The 26,165-nt window shown below is 36.2% G+C and overlaps 1 protein-coding gene across 1 annotated transcript in view; it reads left to right on the plus strand.

The window, feature by feature from the left end:
* The first annotated feature begins 256 nt into the window (after positions 1-256).
* Positions 257-26,165, plus strand: part of LOC142335266 (ADP-ribosylation factor-binding protein GGA2-like) — a 33,180-nt gene continuing 7,271 nt past the window's right edge. Inside the window, exons 1-3 of the mRNA XM_075383689.1 lie at positions 257-423; positions 2,408-2,580; positions 21,184-21,491. Coding sequence (XP_075239804.1) covers positions 2,463-2,580; positions 21,184-21,491 — 426 coding nt within the window. The 5' untranslated portion in view covers positions 257-423; positions 2,408-2,462. The remainder of the gene's footprint in view (positions 424-2,407; positions 2,581-21,183; positions 21,492-26,165) is intronic.

Raw genomic sequence — 26,165 nt, forward strand, 5'->3', positions numbered from 1 at the left:
CTTGTTTATGCAATTTTTCACTTAAGCGATAGTTTAACGTTCTCAAACGGGTTAAACAGGTAAAGAACGCATGGCATTATGTGACTGAGCAGTTCTCTGAGAACCCTATTAGTCTACGTATACGATTCACCGAAGCTGTCTTGAGGAGACAATTTCACGGTGTGAAGGGCGGTTCTTATTCTTTGTTTGTACCAATGGCGTTCAAGGTGTGAACAGAGGCTTTCTCTTTGATTTACTGGTTGTGTTTCAGTTCTGCGGGCGTTGATGGGGGTGGAAAGAGTCCAGACGTGCCTCTGATCAAAGAAATGGTGCCCACTCTTGTGGACACCACCTCTTCTACGTCAAACACACCATCCTCAAAACCTAATTCCCTCGGCATACGATCTCACCGGGAAGACTTCATCTTCTACTCCATCAAACCAGGTGAATCAATTTAAATGATAATTTCAAATTTTGTTTTTTGAGCTATCATTGTGTTTTAATTTTCTGTCTATTTAACTATGAATATGTTTTAGCGGTATAATAGTTTCAAATTAGTTAATTGGGGGCCAATGCTCTTTATTTTGGACATCAAAATTTTTTGAACAGCTATTTAATATTTTTTCTCGGTACTATCGTTTTTTATTTTCAACTCGTCCATGGAGCTATCAAGATTAAGAAGTTTTCCTAAATTGTAATATACATCTCTATTTTGGTCTTTGAGACTGTTATTAATTGCTGTCAAACGAAGTTTCTATCAATTATATTAGTCGTGTGGTCTTTTTTACGACTCGAAGAGGAGCATTGGGATTCTACAGGTTTTAACGACTCGAAAAGGATAGATTCTACAGGTTTTTTTTAGCTGATGAGATTGTGTTCATGATTTGTACTTTTCACTTTTATTTTTAATAGCCGCACTCATCTTCTCAGCCGGCTATTATAGCGCTCCTATTTTTTACAATTCAAAGAATTTGAATTGTATTGGGGCGCTGTCTTTTTTTTCAGATCTGTTCACACATTTTTGAAGTCAAATTGGAGTAGTGATTTTGGTCACGCCGAAACAGGAAGTTGAGCGAAAAAGCGAGTGGTTTTGCGGCCTGAAATTTTTTCGCTCCAAATTTAAAGTAGAGTGAGAAAACGGTGTTTGAACAAAAATTCGCCTTCTCACTAGTGGTTTTTTTGTTCACATGCGGCAATTTCACTTTGATTTTTACTGTTTTTTCGATTTTTTAGATCTGATTTTTTTCTAAATGGTTTTTCCAATCCATTCATAGTCCGTTCAAGGTCTAGTTTTCTGTTAAGTCAATGAAAATTCTTTGAATTGTACGTCAGGATTTGTCCTGCTATGTTTTTATACTTCGTCGAATAAAAAAATGTTTCGCTTTACCTCATTTTGCCGCTTTTTCAACATTTTGCGTGAAATCTTTTTGACTTCTCTAGGCTAGTTTCTCTCTTCTTTATTCTGCTAAATGTGATTTTGAACATCAGTTGCACAGCAAAGCAATTCAAAATGAACAGAGTCAGTATAAAAATTGAAGTCAGAAGTAGAAACGGGATAAACCCATAAAGCCCAATTTTAGATGCCCGCTATTTGAACGTCGTTCCTATAAGTCTTAGTTACCATCTCTAATGCTTATTGGTATTGATGGTAGCCCCTGTAGCCTCGCTTTAAGAAACAGAAGTATGTTATGCTCAACTACGAATTGCCATTGAAATAAATCGGACTTAAAAAATGTTTTTGTACAAAAATCTTTTTTTTTCAATATCTTCTAATCTTTCAATCCCAATCATGCTTATTGGAATCAACGGCGGCTATTTTCCGGCAATCTTCCGGGTATGTTTCTCCTTCATCCCCTTTGCGTCAATCGGCTCATCAGTGGCTATTCTCGGGTAATCTGCTGTTTTGATGACTTTGGCATCATTTGTAAAAAAAATATGAAAAAATTTTGTTTTCATCTCATTTTTGGTCCTTTTTTTGTATCGTATTAGTTTTCATCAAAGAAAGATGGCTCTAGGTTACTTAAAGGTTCTTAATTTAAAATTTTTTTTGACATGTATCCCTTTGGTTTTCAAGATTTTGGCATCAGTAATTTTCTACACATGATTTAAATTTTATTTATTCTCAAATTATTTGCTCTCAAACCATCTCTGCAGCAATTATATTAGTCCATTTGGTCTTGTTTGTGCAATTTTTCACTTGAGCGATAGTTTAACGTTCTCAAACGGGTTAAACAGGTAAAGAACGCATGGCATTATGTGACTGAGCAGTTCTCTGAGAACCCTATTAGTCTCTACGTATACGATTCACCGAAGCTGTCTTGAGGAGACAATTTCACGGTGTGAAGGGCGGTTCTTATTCTTTGTTTGTACCAATGGCGTTCAAGGTGTGAACAGAGGCTTTCTCTTTGATTTACTGGTTGTGTTTCAGTTCTGCGGGCGTTGATGGGGGTGGAAAGAGTCCAGACGTGCCTCTGATCAAAGAAATGGTGCCCACTCTTGTGGACACCACCTCTTCTACGTCAAACACACCATCCTCAAAACCTAATTCCCTCGGCATACGATCTCACCGGGAAGACTTCATCTTCTACTCCATCAAACCAGGTGAATCAATTTAAATGATAATTTCAAATTTTGTTTTTTGAGCTATCATTGTGTTTTAATTTTCTGTCTATTTAACTATGAATATGTTTTAGCGGTATAATAGTTTCAAATTAGTTAATTGGGGGCCAATGCTCTTTATTTTGGACATCAAAATTTTTTGAACAGCTATTTAATATTTTTTCTCGGTACTATCGTTTTTTATTTTCAACTCGTCCATGGAGCTATCAAGATTAAGAAGTTTTCCTAAATTGTAATATACATCTCTATTTTGGTCTTTGAGACTGTTATTAATTGCTGTCAAACGAAGTTTCTATCAATTATATTAGTCGTGTGGTCTTTTTTACGACTCGAAGAGGAGCATTGGGATTCTACAGGTTTTAACGACTCGAAAAGGATAGATTCTACAGGTTTTTTTTAGCTGATGAGATTGTGTTCATGATTTGTACTTTTCACTTTTATTTTTAATAGCCGCACTCATCTTCTCAGCCGGCTATTATAGCGCTCCTATTTTTTACAATTCAAAGAATTTGAATTGTATTGGGGCGCTGTCTTTTTTTTCAGATCTGTTCACACATTTTCATGATTTTTGAAGTCAAATTGGAGTGGTGATTTTGGTCACGCCGAAACAGGAAATGGAGCGAAAAGCAAGTGGTTTTGCGGCGTGAATTTTTTTCGCTCTAATTTTAAAATAGCGAAAACGGTGTTTGAACAAAAATTCGGTTTCTCGGTAGTGGTTTTTTGTTCACATGCGGCAATTTCACTCTGATTTTTACTGTTTTTTCGATTTTTTGGATCGGATTTTTTTGTAAATGGTTTTCCCAATCCATTTATAGTCTATTCTCTGTCTAGTTTTCTGTTTAGTCAATATAAATTCTTTGAATTGTACGTCAGGACTTGTCCTGCTATGTTTTTTTACTTCGTCGAATAAAAAAAATGTTTCGCTTTACCTCATTTTGCCGCTTTTTCAACATTTTGCGTGATATCTTTTTGACTTCTCTAGGCTAGTTTCTCTCTTCTCTCATTCTGCTAAAAGTGATTTTGAACAGCAGTTGCTCAGCAAAGCAATTCAAAATGAACAGAGTCAGTATAAAAAATTGAAGTCAGAAGTAGAAACGGGATAAACCCATAAAGCCCAATTATAGATGCCCGCTATTTAAAGGTCGTTCCTATAAGTCTTAGTTGCCACCTCTAATGCTTATTGGTATTGATAGTAGCCCCTGTAGCCTCTCTCTAAGAAACAGAAGTACGTTATGTTCAACTACGAAATGCCATCAAAGTAAATCGGACTTAAAAAATGTTTTTGTACAAAAATCTTTTTTTTTTCAATATCTTCTATTCTTTCAATCCCAATCATGCTTAGTGGAATCAACGGCGGCTATTTTCCGGCAATCTGCCGGGTATGTTTGAAAATTGGCTTCGGCTTTAGAATGTTCACTTCTGTTTTCCAACATTGGACTTAAACGGAAACTTTGCTACTAATACAGAGTAATTTGGAACTGCTCGTAAAACTCAATGGCAAAAGGGCATGTTGAGCAAGTTTCTTCCTCTAACAGTCCCTCCTCCCGATCCAAATTACAGACACCATCACCCCCACCCCACCCCCACCCTCAACACACACTCCCCTACCACCCCCCCCCCCCCCCCAACACACACAAACACAAACCTACCCCCACCTACTTCTCCCACCTCCTAGGCCTTCTCCCTACCCCTCATTTGGAGAGGTTTTCTTCCCATAACAGTGACTCCTCCCTATCGAGTCACCCTATCGAGTACCTACACCCACGCCTAACTACCCGGCACCTACCCCCAAACCACCTACCTACACTCGGCCATCTACCTACCCTCTCTCCCCACCTACCTACCTCTCGACTGCAATTTTACTCGACAGCAAGCCGCTGATTGCAATTTAACCAAATTTGTTCATGCCAATTTCAACTCTCCACCAATCTACGCCACTGACTTCTTCCCCCACCAGCCGCCAAAACCACTGCCTCAACACCCCACACGCATCCACCCGCCTACGCGCTTGTGATTGCTTCTTGAAACATTTTCATTGGTTTTTTAAGGCATTCAATTTTCTAGTTTTTTATGTTTCTTAGTTAAAGATTAACCAAGGCTTTGTGACTAGTTTTTGGTATTCTACCCGCCATGTAATTTCAGCTGAAGCAGGTTTGTTCATGAAGCGAGCTTTGACTTTCTTCGAACCTCAAATTTGTTTTAGAAAGGTAACTTCTGTTTTCAAACTTAGTTTGTGTTGTACAGTTACTAGGAACTGCCTGTAAAATTGAAAGTCAAAAGATAATTTTGAACCTTTTTGAGCCCTTAACAGTTCCTCTTATCTTGCAATGTGCAGAAACTACCCACCTACCACAACCACCCCCCAGCTATCACAACAACTCCCCACCTACCTACCAACAAAGCTATCTATCACCCTACCTACTCCACAGCACCCGCCCGAACCCATCCAACCCCTAAACTATCCCAGCAGCCCAAAAATCGAACCACACCATAAAATATTGTGGCTGCAAGCAATAACTTTTAAGCAATGACTATAGTTTTAATTGGTAGTTAGTTTTGGTTGTTTGTTATTTCCGTTTTTCTTTGATAGTTCTGATTTGGTTAAGCTAAGTTAAAAATTTATTTTTCAGGACTCTGAGTGGTATCCGTTATTCTACAAATTGTTTCTCATGATGACGCATTTTTTTCAGGCCTCGAACTTAGAGTATCTTGAACACTGGCTTCCTTTGTCAAGTTTTGAACTTAAATAGTAGCATAGTTTAAATAAATGAGTGGTTTATGGTATTCTGCTGGCTACTTTTTCAGTTGACGCACATTTGTTCAAGTTTTCAACTTCGAACCTTGACTTCTGTCTTAGAACGTTGACTTCTTTTTTTGATCAGTAGACTTCAACAGTAGCTTACTTTCTAACATACAAATTGTAGGCACAGTTGTTAAAATGAAACCGTCGCCTACGCGCGTGTGGTTGCTTTTTAAACAATTTGTATAGTTTTACTAGGCATTAAATTTTTCGTTACCTCCCTCTTTGATAATTTTGGTTGAGTTAAGCTTAGTTAAGAGATTATGTTCAAGATTTGCTATGTTGCAAGTGGTTTTGTGTTATACTGGCTATATTTTTTTTGCTGAATCAGGTTTGTTCTTGACTTGAACGCTGACTTTCTTCGTACTTTGACCTCGTTCTAGAATGGTGACTTTTCTTCGAACATAACAGTTATTGTTAACTGCTGGTAAAATGGAAGATCAAAATGTAAATTTGAGTTTTTGCTCCCATAACAGTCCCTCCTTTCTTTGCAAACAGACGTTTTTTTACTCTCACTCCTATCCATTCATTTTGCAGACACCCCACACCTCATCTTCTTAGCCTTCCCCATTGTTGGCACCCACGACGTGGCCCAAATCCCATTCAGCTTCAACTTTGTTATACCGCTATAAAGTAGAAGTTGTCTGAAGTTTTTAAAATACCTTTTATTGATTTCTGGGAAATTATTTTTTTGTTGGTTTTCCTTTTACGTCGATTTTTTTGAATTGGTTCTCCTAACTTATTGATTATATTGGCTAATTCTTTGAGTCGTATCTGTTTTTTTTGCGGTCTATTTTTTCAGCTTTTTTTCATTTTTCCATGACTTGAACTTTAACTTCTCTATTGTCAAACATTGACCTCTGTTTTAACATTGGCTTCTGATTCAGGTAATCTTAGCGATTTTATTGGACAATACTTCGTGTCTTTTACCGTTTTCTGTAGTCTACCGGCTCCGGTTTTTTCAGCTAAAGTGAATTTGTTATAAACTGAACTTCTAGTTCTTTCCTTTCGAACATTGACTTCTTTTCCAACATTGGTCTTCGACTGCTTATTATCAGCTGTTGGTAGTTTTCAAGGGAAGAATTTAATTTTCTTTCATCCTCCTCCGGATTTGTTAACGCCAGCCTGCTCTGCATCTCGGTTAATGCTCCCCCTCTCTAATGTTGGACTACCTAAAAACCTTTAACCAGGCGGGCTACTAGCAAAACTAACCGCTCGCGTGTCGGTTGAGAGCAATTTCATCGACATTAGTTGATTCTTTTTTCTGTGAACCAAAATGTAGTCGTCAGTTTATGGACCAAGACAAAACCCAATCACTCGAAAAAAAGTTGAGCTTCCTAGCAGACTACTTTTTGAGATATCAAGTATTAATGTTTGGCAGCATATTTTACTGTATGATTATTCGGTCGCTGTATTGAATTGATTCAACGCTGCAATTTAAAAGTTTCAAAAGTATTCGGACTTTAGAAATGTTTAACATCAGTTTTTCCGTTGATTTAACATAACTGTTTCACCAAGACGATGCCGAATTCACCCGTGGACTGATCTCCTTAGTGTCACGTTGAATGCAGTGCCTCATTGTCTATTTTAGCTATCGAACTTAAGCTAGTGAATTTGATGAACGATTCTGAGCTGGGAGTGTCAATTACCACCTTGTGATTCCTTATTGAAACAATTTCTATAATTTTTTAGGCATTCATTTTTTCGTTACCTCTTGATATTTCTGTTTTGTTATTTCTGATTTTTCTTCGATAGTTCTGATTTGGGTAAGCTTATTTACAAATTTCTTTTGTAGGACTCTTGAGTGGTATCCGTTGTTCTACAAATTGTTTCTCATGCTGACGCATTTTTTTCAAGCCTCGAACTTGAGAGTATCGTGAACACGGCTTCTGTTCTCAATTTTGAACTTTCATAGTAGCATAGTTAAAATAAATGAGTGATTTATGGTAACTGCTGGCTACTTTTTCAGCTGATGCACATTTGTTCAAGATTTAGCTTTGAATTCTCCTTTTTCGAACAATGACTTCTGTCTTAGAAGGTTGACTTCTTTTTTCGATCATTAGACTTCAACAGTAGCTTACTTTCTAACATACAATTTTTAGGCACAGTTGTTAAAATGAAACCGTCGCCTACGCGCTTGCGGTTGCTTTTTAAAACAATTTTTATATTTTTTCTGGGCGTTAAATTTTTTGTCTCCCTATTTGATACTTTTGGTTGAGTTAGGTTTAGTTAAGAGAATATGTCCATGATTTGCTATGTTCCGAGTCGTTTTGTATTCTACCGGCTGTGTTTTTGTCTGAATCAGGTTTGTTCTTGACTCGAACACTGACTTTCTTCGAACTTTGACTTTAATTTAGAACGGTGACTTTTCTTCGAACATAACAGTTATTGTTAACTGCCGGTAAAATGGAAGGTCAAAAGATAAATTTGTGTTTTTGCTCCCATAACACTCCCTCCTTTCTTTGCAAACAGACGATTTTTTTTACTCTCATTCGTATTCATTCAAATTACAGGCACCCCACACCTCATCTTCCTAGCCTTCCCCATTGTTGACACCCACGACGTGGCCCAAATCCCCATCCAGTTTCAACTGTGTTATACCCCTAAGAAGTTGAAGTTGTCTGAAGTTTTTAAACACCTTTAATTGATTTCTAGGAAATATTTTTGTTAGTTTTCCTTTTTACCTTAATTTTTCTGACTAGGTTATCTTAACTTACCGATTTTATTGGCTAATTCTTTGAGTCGTATCCGGTATTCTACGGTCTGTCTTTTTCAGCTTTTGTTCATTTGTTCATGACTTGAACTTTCACTTCTCTATTTTCGAACATTGACTTCTGTTTTAACATTGGCTTCTGATTCAGGTAATCTTAGCTCATCGATTTTATTGGACAATACTTCGAGTCTTTTACCGTTTTCTGTACTCTACCGGCTCTGGTTTTTTCAGCTTAAGTGAATTTGTTATGAATTGAACTTCCACTTCTTTCCTTTCGAACATTGACTTCTGTTTTCCAACATTGGAACTCGACTGCTTATTATCAACTGTAATTTTTTAGGGAAGAATTTAATTTTCTTTCATCCTCCTCCTCCTCCGGATTTGTTGATGCCAGCCTCCTCTGAATATCGCCTAATGCTCCCCCTCTCTAATTTTGGACTACATAAAAACCTTTAACCGGGCTGGCTACTACCAAAGCTAACCGCTCAAGTGTCGGTTGAGAGCAAATCCCTCGACATTAGTTGGTTATTTTTCTGTGAATCAAAATATAGTCGTCAGTTTATGGACCAAGACAAAACCCAATCACTGGAAAAAAGTTGCGCTTCCTAGCAGACAGCTTTTTGAGATATCAAGTATAAATGTTTGGCAGCATGTTTTACTTTATGATTAGTCGGTCGCTGTATTGAATTGATTCAACTCTGCAATTTCAAAAGTTTCAATAGTATTCGGACTTAAGAAATAATAAATATCAGTCTTCCGTTAATTTAACATCACTGTTTCACCAAGACTATGCTGAATTCACCCGTGAACTGATCTCCTTAGTGTCACGTTAAATACAGTGCCTCATTGTCTATTTTAGCTATCGAACTCAAGCTAATGAATTTGATGAAAGATTCTGAGCTTGGAGTGTCAATTACAGCCTTGTGATTCCTTATTAAAAAGTTTTCTATCATTTTTTAGGCATTCAATTTTTCGTTACCTCTTGATATTTCTGGTTTGTTATTTCTGTTTTTTCTATGATAATTCTGATTTGGGTAAGCTAAATTAAAAATTTCTTTTGCAGAACTCTGAGTGGTATCCGTCATTCTACAGATTGTTTCTCATGCTGACGCATTTTTTTTCAAGCCTCGAACTTAAGAGTATCTTGAACACTGGCTTCTGTTCTCAATTTTGAACTTTCATAGTAGCACAGTTTTAATAAATGAGTGATTTATGGTAACTGCTGGCTACTGTTTCAGCTGATGCACATTTGTTCAAGATTTTAACTTTGAATTCTCCTTTTTCCAATATTGACTTCTCTCTTAGAACGTTGACTTCTTTTTTTCGATCATTAGACTTCAACAGTAGCTTACTTTCAAACATAGTTTATAGGCACGGTTGTTAAAATTAAACCGTCGCCTACGCGCTTGTGGTTGCTTTTTAAAACAATTTTTATATTTTTTCTGGGCGTTAAATTTTTCGTTACCTCCTTATTTGATACTTTTGGTTGAGTTAATTTTAGTTAAGAGATTTTGTCCAAGAATTGCTATGTTGCGAGTCGTTTTGTATTCTACCGGCTAGGTGTTATTGGCTAATTCTTTGAGTCGTATCTGGTTTTCTACGGTCTTTTTTTCAGGTTTTGTTCATATGTTCATGACTTGAACTTTCACTTCTCTATTTAAAAACATTGACTTCTGTTTTAACATTGGCTTCTGATTCAGGTAACCTTAGCTCAGCGATTTTATTGGACAATACTTCGAGTCTTTTACCGTTTTCTGTGCTCTACCGGCTCTGATTTTTTCAGCTGAAGTGAATTTGTTATGAATTGAACTTCCAGTTCTTTCCTTTCGAACATTGACTTCTGTTTTCCAACATTGGAATTCGACTGCTTATAATCAACTGTTGGTAATTTTCAAGGGAATAATTTTATTTTCATCCTCCTCCGGATTTGTTAACGCCAGCCTCCTCTGAATCTCGCTTAATGCTCCCCCTCTCTAATGTTGGACTACATAAAAACCTTAAACCAGGCTGACTACTACCAAAGCTAACCGCTCAAGTGTCGGTTGCGAGCAATTCCCTCGACATTAGTTGGTTATTTTTTCTGTGAACCAAAATATAGTCGTCAGTTTATGGACCAAGACAAAACCCAATCACTGGAAAAAAGTTGCGCTTCCTAGCAGACAGCTTTTGGAGATATCAAGTATAAATGTTTGGCAGCATGTTTTACTTTATGATTAGTCGGTCGCTGTATTGAATTGATTCAACTCTGCAATTTAAAAGTTTCAAAAGTATTCGGACTTTAGAAATATTTAACATCAGTTTTCCCGTTGATTTAACATCACTGTTTCACCAAGACGACGCCAAATTCACCCGTGAACTGATCTCCTCAGTGTCACGTTAAATACAGTGCCTCATTGTCTGTTTTAGCTATCCAACTTAAGCTAATGAATTTGAGGAAAGATTCTGAGCTTGGAGTGTCAATTACAGCCTTGTGGTTGCTTATTAAAAAGTTTTCTATCATTTTTTAGGCATTCAATTTTTCGTTACCTCTTGATATTTCTGGTTTGTTACTTCTGTTTTTTCTTTGATAGTTCTGATTTGGGTAAGCTAAATTAAAAATTTCTTTTGCAGAACTCTGAGTGGTATCCGTTATTCTACAAATTGTTTCTCATGCTGACACATTTTTTTTCAAGCCTCGAACTTAGAGTATCGTGAACACTGGCTATTGTTCTCAATTTTGAACTTTCATAGTGTCAAGTTTAAATAAATGAGTGATCTATGGTAACTGATGGCTACTTTTTCAGCTGATGCACATTTGTTCAAGATTTCATCTTTGATTTCTCCTTTTTCGAACATTATATTCTGTCTTAGAACGTTGTCTTCTTTTTTCGATCATTAGACTTCGACAGTAGCTTACTTTCAAACATACAGTTTGTAGGCACGGTTGTTAAAATTAAACTGTCGCCTACGCGCTTGTCGTTGCTTTTTAAAACAATTTTTATATTTTTTCTAAGCGTTAAATTTTTTGTCTCCCTATTTGATACTTTTGGTTGAGTTAAGTTTAGTTATGTTCCGAGTCGTTTTGTATTCTACCGGCTGTGTTTTTGTCTGAATCAGGTTTGTTCTTGACTCGAACACTGACTTTCTTCGAACTTTGACTTTAATTTAGAACGGTGACTTTTCTTCGAACATAACAGTTATTGTTAACTGCCGGTAAAATGGAAGGTCAAAAGATAAATTTGAGTTTTTGCTCCCATAACAGTCCCTCCTTTCTTTGTAAACAGACGATTTTTTTTACGCTCATTCGTATTCATTCAAATTACAGGCACCCCACACCTCATCTTTCTAGCTTCCCCTTTGTTGACACCCACGACGTGCTCCAAATCCCTATCCAGTTTGAACTGTGTCATACCGCTATAAACTAGAAGTTGTCTGAAGTTTTTAAAACACCTTTAATTGATTTCTAGGAAATTATTTTTTTGTTAGTTTTTCTTTTTACCTTGATATTTCTGACTAGGTTATCTTAACTTATCGATTTTATTGGCTAGTTCTTTGAGTCGTATCCGGTTTTCTACGGTCTGTCTTTTTCAGCTTTTGTTCATTTGTTCATGACTTGAACTTTCACTTCTCTTTTTTCGAACATTGACTTCTGTTTTAACATTGGCTTCTGATTCAGGTAATCGTAGCGATTTTATTGGACAATACGTCGAGTCTTTTACCGTTTTCTGTACACCACCGGCTCTGGTTTTTTCAGCTGAAGTGAATTTGTTATAAATTGAACTTCTAGTTCTTTCCTTTCGAACAATAATTGCTGTTTTCCAACATTGGAATTCGACTGCTTATTATCAACTGTTGGTAATTTTCAAGAGAAGAATATAATTTTCTTTCATCCTCCTCCGGATTTGTTAACGCCAGCCTGCTCTGCATCTCGCTTAATTCTCCCCCTCTCTAATGTTGGACAACCTAAAAACCTTAAACCAGGCGGGCTACTACCAAAACTAACCGCTCGCGTTTCGGTTGAGAGCATTTCCGTCGACATTAGTTGATATTTTTTTCTGTGAACCAAAATATAGTCGTCAGTTTATGGACCAAGACAAAACCCAATCACTCGAAAAAAGTTGCGCTTCCTTGCAGACGGCTTTTTGAGATATCAGGTATAAATGTTTGGCAGCATGCTTTACTGTATGATTATTCGGTCGCTGTATTGATTTGATTCAAGGCTGCAATTTAAAAGTTTCAAAAGTATTCGGACTTTAGAAATATTTAATATCAGTTTTTCCGTTGATTTTTTGTGGATTTAACATCACTGTTTCACCAAGACGATGCCGAATTCTCCCGTGAACTGGTCTCCTTAGTGTCACGTTAAATACAGTGCCTCATTGTCTATTTTAGCTATCGAACTTAAGCTAATGAATTTGATGAACGATTCTGAGTGGGGAGTGTCAATTACAGCCTTGTGATTCCTTATTGAAACATTTTCTATAATTTTTAGGCATTCAATTTTTCGTTACCTCTTGATATTTCTGGTTTGTTGTTTCTGTTTTTTCTTTAATAGTTCTGATTTGGGTAAGCTTAGTTAAAGCTTTCTTTTGCAGGACTAGGAGTGGTATCCGTTATTCTACAAATTGTTTCTCATGCTGACGCATTTTTTTTCAAGCCTCGAACTTAGAGTATCGTGAACACTGGTTTCTGTTCTCAAGTTTTGACCTTTCATGGTAGCATAATTTGTGAGTGATTTATGATAACTGCTGGCTACTTTCTCAGCTGATGCACATTTGTTCAAGATTTTAGCTTTGAATTCTCCTTTTTCGAACATTGACTTCTGTCTTAGAACGTTGACTTCTATTATCGATAACTAGACTTCAACAGTAGCTTACTTTCAAACATACAGTTTGTAGGCATAGTTGTTAAAATAAAACCGTCGACTACGCGCTTGTGGTTCCTTTTCAAAACAATTTCTATAGTTTTAATAGGCATTGAATTTTTCGTTACCTCTTGATATTTCTGGTTTGTTATTTCTGTTTTTTCTTCGATAGTTCTGATTTGGGTAAGCTTATTTACAAATTTCTTTTGTAGGACTCTTGAGTGGTATCCGTTATTCTACAAATTGTTTCTCATGCTGACGCATTTTTTCAAGCCTCGAACTTGAGAGTATCGTGAATACGGCTTCTATTCTCAATTTTGAACTTTCATAGTAGCATAGTTAAAATAAATGAGTGATTTATGGTAACTGCTGGCTACTTTTTCAACTGATGCACATTTGTTCAAGATTTAGCTTTGAATTCTCCTTTTTCGAACATTGACTTCTGTCTTAGAAGGTTGACTTCTTTTTTCGATCATTAGACTTCAACAGTAGCTTACTTTCAAACATACAGTTTGCAGGCATAGTTGTTAAAATAAAACCGTCACCTACGCGCTTGTGGTTGCTTTTCAAAACAATTTCTATAGTTTTAATAGGCATTGAATTTTTCGTTACATCCCTATTTGATAATTTTGGTTGTGTTAAGCTTAGTTAATATGTTCAAGATTTGCTATGTTGCGAGTCGTTTTGTATTCTACCGGCTATGTGTTTTTGTCTGAAGCAGGCTTGTTCTTGACTCGAACGCTGACTTTCTTCAAACTTTGACTTTATTTTAGAACGGTGACTTTTCGAACATAACATTTATTGTTAACTGCCGGTAAAATGGAAGGTCAAAAGATAAATTTGAGAGTTTTTGCTCCCATAACAGTCCCTGCCTTCTTTGCAAACAGACGTTTTTTTACTCTCACTCCTATCCATTCAAATTACAGACACCCGGCAACTTATCTTCCTGGCCATCCCCATTGTTGACACCCACGACGTGGCCCAAATACCATTCAGCTTCAACTCTGCTATCCTCTATAAAGTAGACGTTGTATGAAGTTTTTGAAACACCTTTAATTGATTTCGAAATTATTTTATTGGTTTTCCTTTTACCTCGATATTTTTGATTTGGTTCTCTTTTTATCGATTATTTTGGCTAATTCTTTGGGTCGTATCCGGTTTTCTACAGGCTACGTTTTTTTTAATTTTTTCACATTTGTTCATGACTTGAACTTTCACTTCTTTATTTTCGAACATTGACTTCTGTTTTAACATTTGTTTCTGATTCAGGTGATCTTAGCTCAGCAATTTTATTGAACAATACTTCTAGTCGTTTACCGTTTTCTGTACTCTACCAGCTCTGGTTTTTCATCTGAAGCGAGTTTGTTATGAATTGAACTTTGAGTTCTTTCCTTTCGAACATTGACTTCTGTTTTTCGACCTTGGAAGAATGTAATTTTCTTTCATCCTCTCCAGCCTTCTCTGAATCTCGCTTAATGCTCCACCTCTCTAATGTTGGATCACTTAAAACCTAAAACCAAACTGGCTATTACCAAAGCTAGCTGGTCGCTTGAGAACATTTCGCCTGACATTAGCCGGTTATTTTTTCTGTGAACCAATTATAATTGTCGGTTTATGGACCGAGATAAAACGCAATCACTTGAAAAAAGTTGCGCTTTCCCAGCAGACGGCTTTTTGAGATATCAATTATAAATATTTGGCAGCATGTCATGTTTTACTGTACTATTACTGATTCGTTCACTGTATTGAATTGATTCAATGCTGCAATCTAAGTGTTGAAGAAGATTCGGACTTCAGAAATTTTTCATTTTTCCGTTGATTTAATCACTTTTCCGTTGATTTAACATTACTGTCTCTCCAAGACGATGCCGTAATGCAGCAGTGAACTGATCTCCTTAGTGCCACGTTAAATGCGTAACATCAGTGTCTATTTTAGCTATCGAACTTAAGCTAATGACTTTGATGAACGATTCTGAGCTGGGAGTGTCAATTACAGCCTTGTGATTCCTTAATAAAACAAATTCTATAATTTTTTTAGGCATTCATTTTTTCGTTACCTTTTGATATTTCTGGTTTTTTATTTCTGTTTTTTCTTTGATAGTTCTGATTTGGGTAAGCTTAGTTAAAAATTTCTTTTGCAGGACTCTGAGTGATATCCGTTTTTCTACAACTTTTCTCATGTTGACGCATTTTTTTCAGGCCTCGAACTTAGAGTATCTTAACACTGGCTTCCTTTCTCAAGTTTTGAACTTAAATTAGCATAGTTTAAATAAATGAGTTGTTTATGGTGTTCTGGTGGCTACTTTTTCAGTTGATGCACATTTGTTCAAGTTTTTAACTTTGAATTCTCCTGTTTCGAACATTGACCTCTGTCTGAGAAAGTTGACTTCTTTTTTTATCATTAGACTTCAACAGTAGCTTACTTTCTAACATACAGTTTTTAGGCACAGTTGTTAAAATAAAACCGTGGCCTACGCGCTTGTAGTTGCTTTTGTAAAACAATTTGTATAGTTTTATTAGGCATTGAGTTTTTCGTTACCTCCCTATTTGATGATTTTGATTGAGTTAAGTTTAGTTAAAGAGATTATGTTCAAGATTTGCTATATTGCGAGTCGTTTTGTATTTTACCGGCTATATTTCGGCTGAATCAGGTATGTTCTTGACTCGATAGCTGGTTGTTTTCGAACTTTGATTTTGTTTTAGAACGGTGACTTTTCTTCGGACATCACAGTTATTGGTAACTGCCGGTAAAATTGAAGGTCAAAAGACAAATTTGAGTTTTGCTCCCCTGAGTCCTTCCTTTCTTTGCGAACAGAGACGTTTTTTTGACTCTCCCTCCTATCCATTCAAACTGCCGACACTCCACACCTCACATTCCTAGCCTTCCCCATTGTTGGTACCCACGACGTGGCCCAGATCCCCATCCAGCTTCAACTTTGTTATACCCCTATAAAGTAGAAGTTGTCTGAAGTTCGTAAAACACCTTTAATTGAATTTTAGGAATTTTTTGTTGGTTTTCCTTTTTCTCGATATTCTTGATTTGGTTCTCTTAACTTATCGATTATATTGGCTAATTCTTTGAGTCGTATCCGGTTTTCTACGGGCCACACTTTTTTTCACATTTGTTCATGACTTGAACTTTCACTTCTTTATTTTCGAATATTGACTTCTGTTTTAACATTGGTTTCTGATTCAGGTAATTTTAGCTCAGCAATTTTATTGAACAATACTTCTAGTCGTTTTCCGTTTTCTGTTCTATACGAGCTCTGGTTTTTCAGCTGAAGCGAATTTGTTATGAATTGAACTTTTAGTTCTTTCCTTTCGAACATTGACTTCTGTTTTCCAACATTGAATTCGACTGCTTATTGTCAACTGTTGGTAATTTTCAAGGGAAGAATTTTGTTTTGTTTTCATCCTCCTCCTCCCGATTTGTTAACGCCAGCCTCCTTTGAATCTCTCTTAATGCTCCCCCTCTGTAATGTTGGACTACATAAAAACCTGAAATCAGTCTGGCTACTACCTCGACATTAATTGGTTATTTTTTCTGTGAACCAAAATATACTCGTCAGTTTATGGACCATGAGCTTAAGTTGGATAGCTAAAATAGACACTGATGTACTGTATTTAACGTGGCACGAAGGAGATAAGTTCAGGGCTGCATTACGGCATCGTCTTGGAGAAACAGTATTGTCGAATCAACGGAAAAGTGATTAAATCAACGGAAAAAGTTAAATCAACGGAAAAAGTCAAATCAACGGGAAAATTACATATATCTCAAATCCGAATCTTTTGGAACACTTTTAAATTGCAGCGTTGAATCAATTCAATACAGCAAACGAGTAAGTATTAGTACAGTAAAACATTGGAAGAATGTAATTTTCTTTCATCCTCCCCTCCCGGATTTGTTAACGCCAGCCTCCTCTGAATCTCGCTTAATGCTCCACTTTTCTAATGTTGGATCACTTAAAAACCTAAAGCCAAGTTGGCTACTACCAAAGCTAACCGGTCGCCGGTCGCTTGAGAACAATTCGCCTGAAATTAGCCGGTTATTTTTTCTGTGAACCAAATATAGTTGTCGGTTTATGGACCAAGATAAAACCCAATCACTTGAAAAAAGTTGCGCTTCCAAGCAGACGGCTTTATGAGATGACATGCTGCCAAATATTTATAATTGATATCTCATAAAGCTGTCTGCTTGTAAGCGCAACTTTTTTCAAGTGATTGGGTTTTATCTTGGTCCATAAACCGACAATTATAATTGGTTCACAGAAAAAATAACCGGCTAATGTCAGGCGAATTGTTCTCAAGCGACCAGCTAGCTTTGGTAGTAGCCAGCTTGGTTTTAGGTTTTTAAGTGATCCCACATTAGAGAGGTTGAGCGTTTGGCGAGATTCAGAGGAGGCTGGAGATAACTTTTCGGGAGAAGAAAATTACCTTCTGCCAATGTTTTACTGTACTAATACTTATTCATTTGCTGTATTGAATTCATTCAACGCTGCTGTTTAAAAGTGTTCAAAGAGATTCGGATTTCAGAAATATTTAATTTTTCCGTTGATTTAACTTTTTCCGTTGAAGTAATAACTTTTCCGTTGATTTGACATTACTGTTTCTCCAAGACGATGCCGTAATGCAGCCGTGAACTGATCTCCTTATTGCCACGTTAAATACAGTACATCAGTGTCTATTTTATCTAAAGCTAATGACTTTGATGAACGATTCTGAGCTGGGAGTGTCTATTACAGCCTTGTGATTCCTTATTAAAACAATTTCTATATTTTATTTGGCATTAAAGTTTTCGTTACCACTTGATATTTCTGGTTTATTATTTCTGTTTTATCTTTGACGGTTCTGATTTGGGTAAGCCATGTTAACAGCTTCTTTTACAGAACTCTTGAGTGGTATCCGTTATTCTACAAACTGTTTCTCATGCTGACGCATTTGTTCAGGCCTCGAACTTAGAGTATCTTGAACACTGGCTTCTTTTCTCAAGTTTTGAAATTAAATATTAGCATAGTTTAAATAAATGAGTGGTTTATGGTATCCTGCTGGCTACTTTTTCAGCTGATGCACATTGGTTCAAGTTTTCAACTTCGAACCTTGACTTCTGTCTTAGAACGTTGACTTCTTTTTTCGATCATCAGACTTCAACAGTAGCTTACTTTCTGACATACAGTTTGTAGGCACAGTTGTTAAAATAAAACCGTCGCCTATGTGCTTGTGGTTGCTTTTTAAAACAATTTGTATAGTTTTATTAGGCATTAAATTTTTCGTTACCTCCCTATTTGATGATTTTGGTTGAGTTGAGTTTTGTTAAGAGATTATGTTCAAGATTTGCTATGTTGCGAGTCGTTTTTTACCGGCTATATTTCGGCTGAATCATGTATGTTCTTGACTCGATCGCTGACTTTCTTCGAACTCTGACTTTGTTTTAGAACTGTGACTTTTCGGACATCGCAATTTTTGGTAACTGCCGGTAAAATTGAATGTCATAAAATAAATTGTTTTCGCTCCCATAACCCTTCCTCTCTTTGCAAACAGAGACGTTTTTTTTGGCTCTCCTTCCTATTCATTCAATTTTCAGACACCCCACACCTCATCCTCCTAGCCTTCCCCATTGTTGGTACCCACGACGTGGCCCAAATCCCCCATCCAGCTTCGACTTTGTTATACCCCTATCAAGTAGAAGTTGTTTGAAGTTAGTAAAACACCTTTAATTGATATTTATGGAAATATTTTTTTCTTGATTTTCCTTTTAACTCGATATTTCTGATTTGGTTCTCTTAACTTATCGATTATATTGGCTAATTCTTTGAGTCGTATCAGGTTTTTTACGGGCCACACTTTATTTTCACATTTGTTCATGACTTGAACTTTCACTTCTTTTTTTTCGAACATTGACTTCTATTTTAACATTGGTTTCTGATTCAGGTAATCTTAGCTCAGCAATTTCATTGAACAATACTTCTTATCGTTTATCGTTTTCTGTTCTATACGAGCTCTGGTTTTTCAGCTGAAGCGAATTTGTGATGAATTGAACTTTTAGTTCTTTCCATCGAACATTGACTTCTGTTTTCCGACTTCTGACATAGCCGGTTATGTTTTCTGTGAACCAAATATAGTTGTCGGTTTATGGACCAAGATAAAACCCAATCAATTGAAAATTTGCGCTTCCAAGCAGACGGCTTTTTGAGATATCAATTATAAATATTTGACAGCATGTCATGTTTTACTGTACTATTACTTATTCGTTCGCTGTATTGAGTTGATTCAACGCTGCAATCTAGAAGTGTTCCAAAAGATTTGGACTTCAGAAATATTTAATTCTTCCGTTGATTTTACTTTTTCCGTTGATTTAATCACTTTTCCGTTGATTTAACATTACTGTTTCTCCAAGACGATGCCGTAATGCAGCGGTGAACTGATCTCCCTAGTGCCACGTTAAATACTTATCATCAATGTCCATTTTAGTTATCGAGCTTTTGATAATGACTTTGATGAACGATTCTGAGCTGGAAGTGTCAATTTCAGCCTTGTGATTCCTTATTAAAACAATTTCTGTAATTTTTTAGGCATTCAATTTTTCCTTACCTCTCGATATTTCTGGTTTATAATTTTTGTTTTCTTTGATGGTTCTGATTTGGGTAAGCTTAGTTAAAAATTTCTTTTGCAGAACTCTGAGTGGTATCCGTTATTCTACAAATTGTTTCTCATGCTGACGCATTTTTTTCAGGCCTCGAACTTAGAGTATCTTGAACACTCGCTTCCTTTGTCAAGTTTTGAACTTAAATAGTAGCATAGTTTAAATAAATGAGTGGTTTATGGTATTCTGCTGGCTACTTTTTCAGTTGATGCACATTTGTTCAACTTTCAACTTTGAATTCTCCTTTTTCGAACATGAGTTCTGTCTTAGAACGTTGACTTCTTTTTTCGATCAGTAGACTTCAACAGTAGCTTACTTTCTAACATACAATTTGTAGGCACAGTTGTTAAAATAAAACCGTCGCCTACGCGCTTGTGGTTGCTTTTTAAACAATTTGTATAGTTTTATTAGGCATTAAATTTTTCGTTACCTCCCTATTTGATTATTTTGGTTGAGTTAAGTTTAGTTAAGAGATTATGTTTAATATTTGCTATGTTGCGAGTCGTTTTGTATTGTACCGGCTATTTTTTGGCTGAATCAGGTGTTTTCCTGACTCGATCGCTGACTTTCTTCGAACATTGACTTTGTTTTAGAACGGTGACTTTTCGGACATCACAGTTATTGGTAACTGCCGGTAAAATTGAAGGTCAAAAGACATTTGAGTTTTTGCTCCCATGAGTCCTTCCTTTCTTTGCAAACAGAGACGTTTTTTTGACTCTCCCTCCTATCCATTCAAACTGCAGACACTCCACACCTCACCTTCCTAGCCTTCCCCATTGTTGGTACCCACGACGTGGCCCAGATCCCCATCCAGCTACAACTTTGTTATACCCCTATAAAGTAGAAGTTGTCTGAAGTTCGTAAAACACCTTTAATTGAATTTTAGGAATTTTTTGTTGGTTTTCCTTTTACCTCGATATTTCTGATTTGGTTCTCTTAACTTATCGATTATATTGGCTAATTCTTTGAGTCGTATCTGGTTTTCTACGGGCTGCGTTTTTTTTTTAATTTTTTTCCACTTTTGTCCAGGACTTGAACTTGCCTTTCCCTATTTTCGAACCTTGACTTCTGTTTTAACGTTGGTCTCTGATTCAGGTTATCTTATCTCAGCTATTTTATTGAACAATTCTTCTAGTCGTTTACCGTTTTCTGTACTCTACCAGATCTGCTTGTTCAGCTGAAGCAATTTTGTTATGAATTGAACTTTTAGTTCTTTCCATCGAACATTGACTTCTGTTTTCCGACTTCTGACATAGCCGGTTATGTTTTCTGTGAACCAAATATAGTTGTCGGTTTATGGACCAAGATAAAACCCAATCACTTGAAAAAAGTTGCGCTTCCAAGCAGACGGCTTTTTGAGCTATCAATTATAAATATTTGGCAGCATGTCATGTTTTACTGTACTATTACTTATTCGTTCGCTGTATTGAATTGATTCAACGCTGCAATCTAAGGTTCCAAAAGATTCGGACTCCAGAAATATTTAACATCACTTTTTCCGTTGATTTGACATCACTGTTTCTCCAAGACGATGCCGTGAACTGATCTCCTTAGTGTCACGTTACATACAGTGCCTCTGTCTATTTCAGCTATCGAACTGAAGCCAATGACTTTGATGAACGATTCTGAGCTGGGAGTGTCAATAACAGCCAATTTCACGCAATTCACTAAACCACCAGACGAAACGGACGAGACGAGGGGTCTGACGGACATTGTGGTGCTGACTGTTACCAACTCAAGCTCACACAACTATAGCAAAGTGGGAATCCAGGCAGCTTCTCCAAAGTCTATGAGAGCAGTTTTGGGAAGTTCGTCTGGTGATATTCTACCGGCTAAGACGCCATTTGCACCTCCTACTGTGTTGAATCAGTGTCTCTTTATTCACAATCCAAATAAGGTTTGTAATAAATGCTCCCGAACGAAGTTTGAAGCAATTATTGAAAACGTCGTAAGTCTTTTTAATGCAAAATTTTTGCTTGACCGTTTTTTAGAGTATTCTTTTAATCTTACTTCTCGAGTGACTTTCTCACTTTTGACTTCTCGAATTTTGCGTGACCTATTTTTCACTTATTCAGAAATGAGGTCTGTTGCTAAAATAAAACCGATTGCAAAGGAATCTGTTACGAGGACATGATAGCCGAGAGGTTAATGCCTCGGTATATATTACCCCGCAGAGCGTGGATTCGAACCACTTAGTGGTCGGAATTTTTTGCCACCATAAAATTGTCTCTAAGGTACATTTGCACCCTCTGAATTAAGTTGCCCCGCCTGTAATTCGAGAGCAATTTGTCCGACGGTAGTCGGTTTATGTTAATAGCTGCGAAGATGTAAGTTGAGCGTATCTTTATTGCGGTGTTCCTGGTTGGTTTACGATTCGAAGAGGAGTATTCGTTTGAATTTTTTTTATCGGAAGCAATATGTTTAGGCAGCCTTTTGACCTAATGGAGAAAGTGAGTAAAATTGCAATAAGAACTATTTTTTTGCTTAATCAGAGAAGTTTCTCTTGTGCTGTGGAGAATGAATCGCTTTGTCAGTTTAATTTTTCGACAGAAAAGTGCGCAAATATTACCATTTTTAGGAAAAATAATTTTAATCAATTTGGTTACTCAAGACAGTCAGGGCCATTACATGAAATAATTGTTCCGACCCCTCCTGAGGGGGGAGGAACTACATACTCAATTGGGTTTTTAGTCGGTCTTTTTAAAAAAAATCAATCTTTTTTTAATCAATCTTCTTAGCTAATGAACAGAACATTTCAAATCAAAGCTCATTAGTGATAGGTGCAATTGGCTTCCTAAGCAGCGCCAAATTAATGCATCTAGTTTTTTACTTGAATGGTCATTTTCACTTTTAAATATTTTTGATTTTTAAATAATTAATGGCTTATTGAACTTTGCCTCTATTTTTTTCTTTATTTGGCCAACTTGTAGCTAGTGTCAGCAAATAAAGAATGCTTTTTATTTCTGCTGATTTGAAATTGGGTCTCTATTGCGGTTTACGCCTTAAATTATGGTTTTCTGGCTTTGATACAAATAGATTCATATTTTTTTTATTTTAGGTATTCGCACATTTTTCATGTCTTTTGATTTTGTCACATTATCACATTATTAACAATTCACGTATCACATTATTGTCGTTCAAAATAAGGCACAAGTGAAGAAATTAAAACTTTTAAAGATATAGATTATGTTTTTAACGGCTTCGACAATACTTTCTTGAAGAATTTATTTGGAATTTTTAATATTGTTTTTAACGGGCGTTTTTATTTTGTCGTTTTAGTTGTATGCAATTTCCTTTATAATGACAGATTTCATTGGCTTCATGGAAAAATAGATGAGCCGATATTTTGGTATTAGTAGATAGCTGATGGCTTTCATGACTTTGAATACAATTACAATTGTTTTCCAACAAAAAACTTTTTCAACTTCGCAATTTTGTTTTTTGTTTGTCTATTTGTTACCTAGTGTCGTTAGTTACCGGTCAAATATGACGTTAATTGTGCCAAGGGAAGGTGTAAAAGGGAATGGTGTCTTGAAATCTAATTTTTTTAAAGAATTCGTAATGACTTTACTGGCATCGACACGCTATTTAATTATTTCATTTTCTAATTAATGGCTTTCACGACTTTGGAAGTAATTTTGTTTCGAAAAAAAAGTATTACCTAATTTTGCCTCTTTTTATTATTTTTGTCTACTCGTTACCCAGTCTCATTAAACAGAGGTTACATAATAAATTATCAGTGTTCGAAGAAGGCGCAATCAAACATATTTTGAGCGTCGAAATATTGCTTTACGGCTTCGACAGCATTTTCTGGCAAGTTTTCAATTTTTGTTGTCTTTTTGTTGTTCTTTTTAACCGCATAAAAAATTGAATAAGAACAGGTCTTAATGCTTTTCTATAGAAGCATTGGTAAACATATGGGATATTTTAGCTGATTCCCAATGGTTTCATTGCTTTGAGATTGTTTTAAAAAAAACAAGCGAATTTTTTAACTTCACTGTTTTTGTTCTTTTTTGTCTAATTTTTACCAAGCCTTGTTATGGATTGTACCCATATCGTTTCTGGGGAACTACAAGTTATTTTGTTTAGTTTCAGTTTTTTGTCGCTATGTTGACTTAGTTAATGAGTTTTGTTTTTTAAAACGGACATAAAGTTTGATGTTAATAATAGCCTCGAAGCGATAGCATCGATGATTCTTACGACCTGACTTCTTGAAATTGACTTTTTCAATGACTTCAGTGACTTCTACTGTTTTGCATTAAGAACTTGTGTGCGTGACGTCATTTTTGCTTTTAGGTAAATTGCGTGACTTACCTCACTAAAAAATGACTTCTGAACTCACTTATGGAACTTTAAATTTTATGAACATTTACTAGTTAAAGATCAATAGTGTGCATCTAATTTGTGCCAAACTTGTTGCCCTAATTTTTGAGTGTTTGTCTTGAGTTTTTGATTTCGATTATCAATTTCAAATTTACTGTCATAAAATTGACAGTCCCAATCTGACCCAAAAGTCTAGTGGTCTATTAATGGACTGGTGGTCGATATGTCCATCTTATTTCTGTAGTTGTTTCAATTTATGGAAGGCCACAAGCGTTTATCGCGGCTATTTTGCGGCAATCTGCCGGCTATGTTTAATGTTTGTTGTTGTTGTTTGATTTTGCTGTTCGTCATAACTCGCTTTCTTAATATTGGCATATCTCATCAATCTAGTGCATCATTTCTTAGTCCACTGAGTTATTTGCTTTGGAGGCTATCTTTTCGTTCATACACTGTTTTGTTTTGAAAAAATACCTGAGTTTTTGGGTTTTTCTATCCGTTCCTAATTTGGTAAACAATTATGCCAAAATTGTGGATGAGCGGGGTCGGAACCTCACGTGCGATCGCACATTACCGAGCCTTCTTGTTAGGATTATCAATTCAAAGTCTAAATAAATTAAAGTTTTGTTTAACGTCGATTACGACTAATTTTGGCCGGTTCATCATTTTAACATAGACAAAAGGCTACTTGTTCACTCCACAGATCCAGCCATCTGGAATTGAAATATCTTACCTCCCCGGTCAATGGGTGAAATCAAACTCTTTGGTTTAAAATGTCAAGTTGACTGACCCCCTCTCATTGAGTGAAAAGAAATCAATTTTTTAACTGGGAGCATTTGAGGAAACAACTAGAACTTCGTGGGGTTCTTGTCGGAAGCATCGTAGCCGTACCCCTAATTGAAACCGATTGAACGAGTAAGTTGAAAACAACAGAAAGGTCCTGACACGCAACATCTATTGTCAGCTAAAACTGCGACTCGTTAACGCAAAACCACCCGAATATGCATAAGGCGCACAAATGGTATTTCCACCCCGTAACAATTGGACAAGCTTGAAGTGAAAAACAAGTCGAAAGCAGCACTTTAGCCATATTTTCAGGAAGTGACAAAGTCATCTGGGCCCGAACTGTTTGCTGAGGAGCAAGAGAAAATGTGATCAATAATTTTTGTTGCTGGGAATTGTGTTTCCTTCATCATAGCAAATAGCTGAATGGTCACAATGAGTATCAAGAATTCATCTCAGCCGTTTTTTGTCCTTGTGGCCCAATTTTTGTAGTTAATTTTTTTATAGAAATAATTTGCTATCGTATTTGCAGTAGTATGTAGCATTTCACAGTTGATACTGAAGTTCGCTGATTGCCCAACAATGTGTTTCAAGAGCCAAATCTAATTATTTTTATTTTCATAGTTACTTTTGGACTCTTTTTCAGTAAATTTTTGTAACTTTTAGTGAAATTCGTTGTTATCAGTAAAATCCTGAATTTGCGAAGCCGTTTTTTTAAAAAAAACTATGCACTAGTTTGATTATATTGGTTTTTGTCCAATTTTCCTTAAGTTTCTCTTGATTTGGCTTGGTAGGATTAAGATTTTGAACTGGTCCTTTAGATTGTGTTTTGGTAAAATGTCAGGGATTCATAATCGCAGTTTTCAGTTATTTATTCTTAAGAAAAATGTTGCATTGTTCGGAAGCTTTCGTTTTTTTTAATATCGCGTCAGCAATTCCAGCGGATATTATTGCGCTCCTATTTTTTTAATCGTCTAACAGATTTTTGTTTCGTCTTACCCTGACTTCTTAGAATTGACTTTTTCAATGACTTCTACTCTTTTGCTGTTAAAATTTGTGTTCGTGACGTCATTTCTGTTTTCAGGTCAATTGCGTGACCTACCTCACTCAAAAAATGACTTCTGGACTAACTTAGGAATTTTAAATTTTATGAACATTTACTAATTAGAGGTCAAGAGTGTGCATCAAGTAGTGCCAAACTTATATGCCCTACTTCCTGAGTAATAGAGTCTTGAGTTTTAATATCGAGTATTAATTTTGACAAAGCTCCAATAGCCCCCGTCAGCCTCTCAACGACTGTTATTTAGGCGCTCTTTTTTAATTCAAAGAAATGTAATTTTGCCGTCATTTTTTGAATTTTGCCTTTATTTAGTTATTGCCAGTTTTTGTTGCTCTTCTTGTGGTTTTGTCACCATACCACTTCGTCTCTTTGATGAGAGGACTCGTGGGCTCTCTTTGGGAGCCATCG

Source organism: Convolutriloba macropyga, chromosome 2 (genome assembly GCF_964194025.1).
Source record: "Convolutriloba macropyga chromosome 2, txConMacr16.3, whole genome shotgun sequence".
NCBI classification, from domain to species: domain Eukaryota; kingdom Metazoa; phylum Xenacoelomorpha; order Acoela; family Convolutidae; genus Convolutriloba; species Convolutriloba macropyga.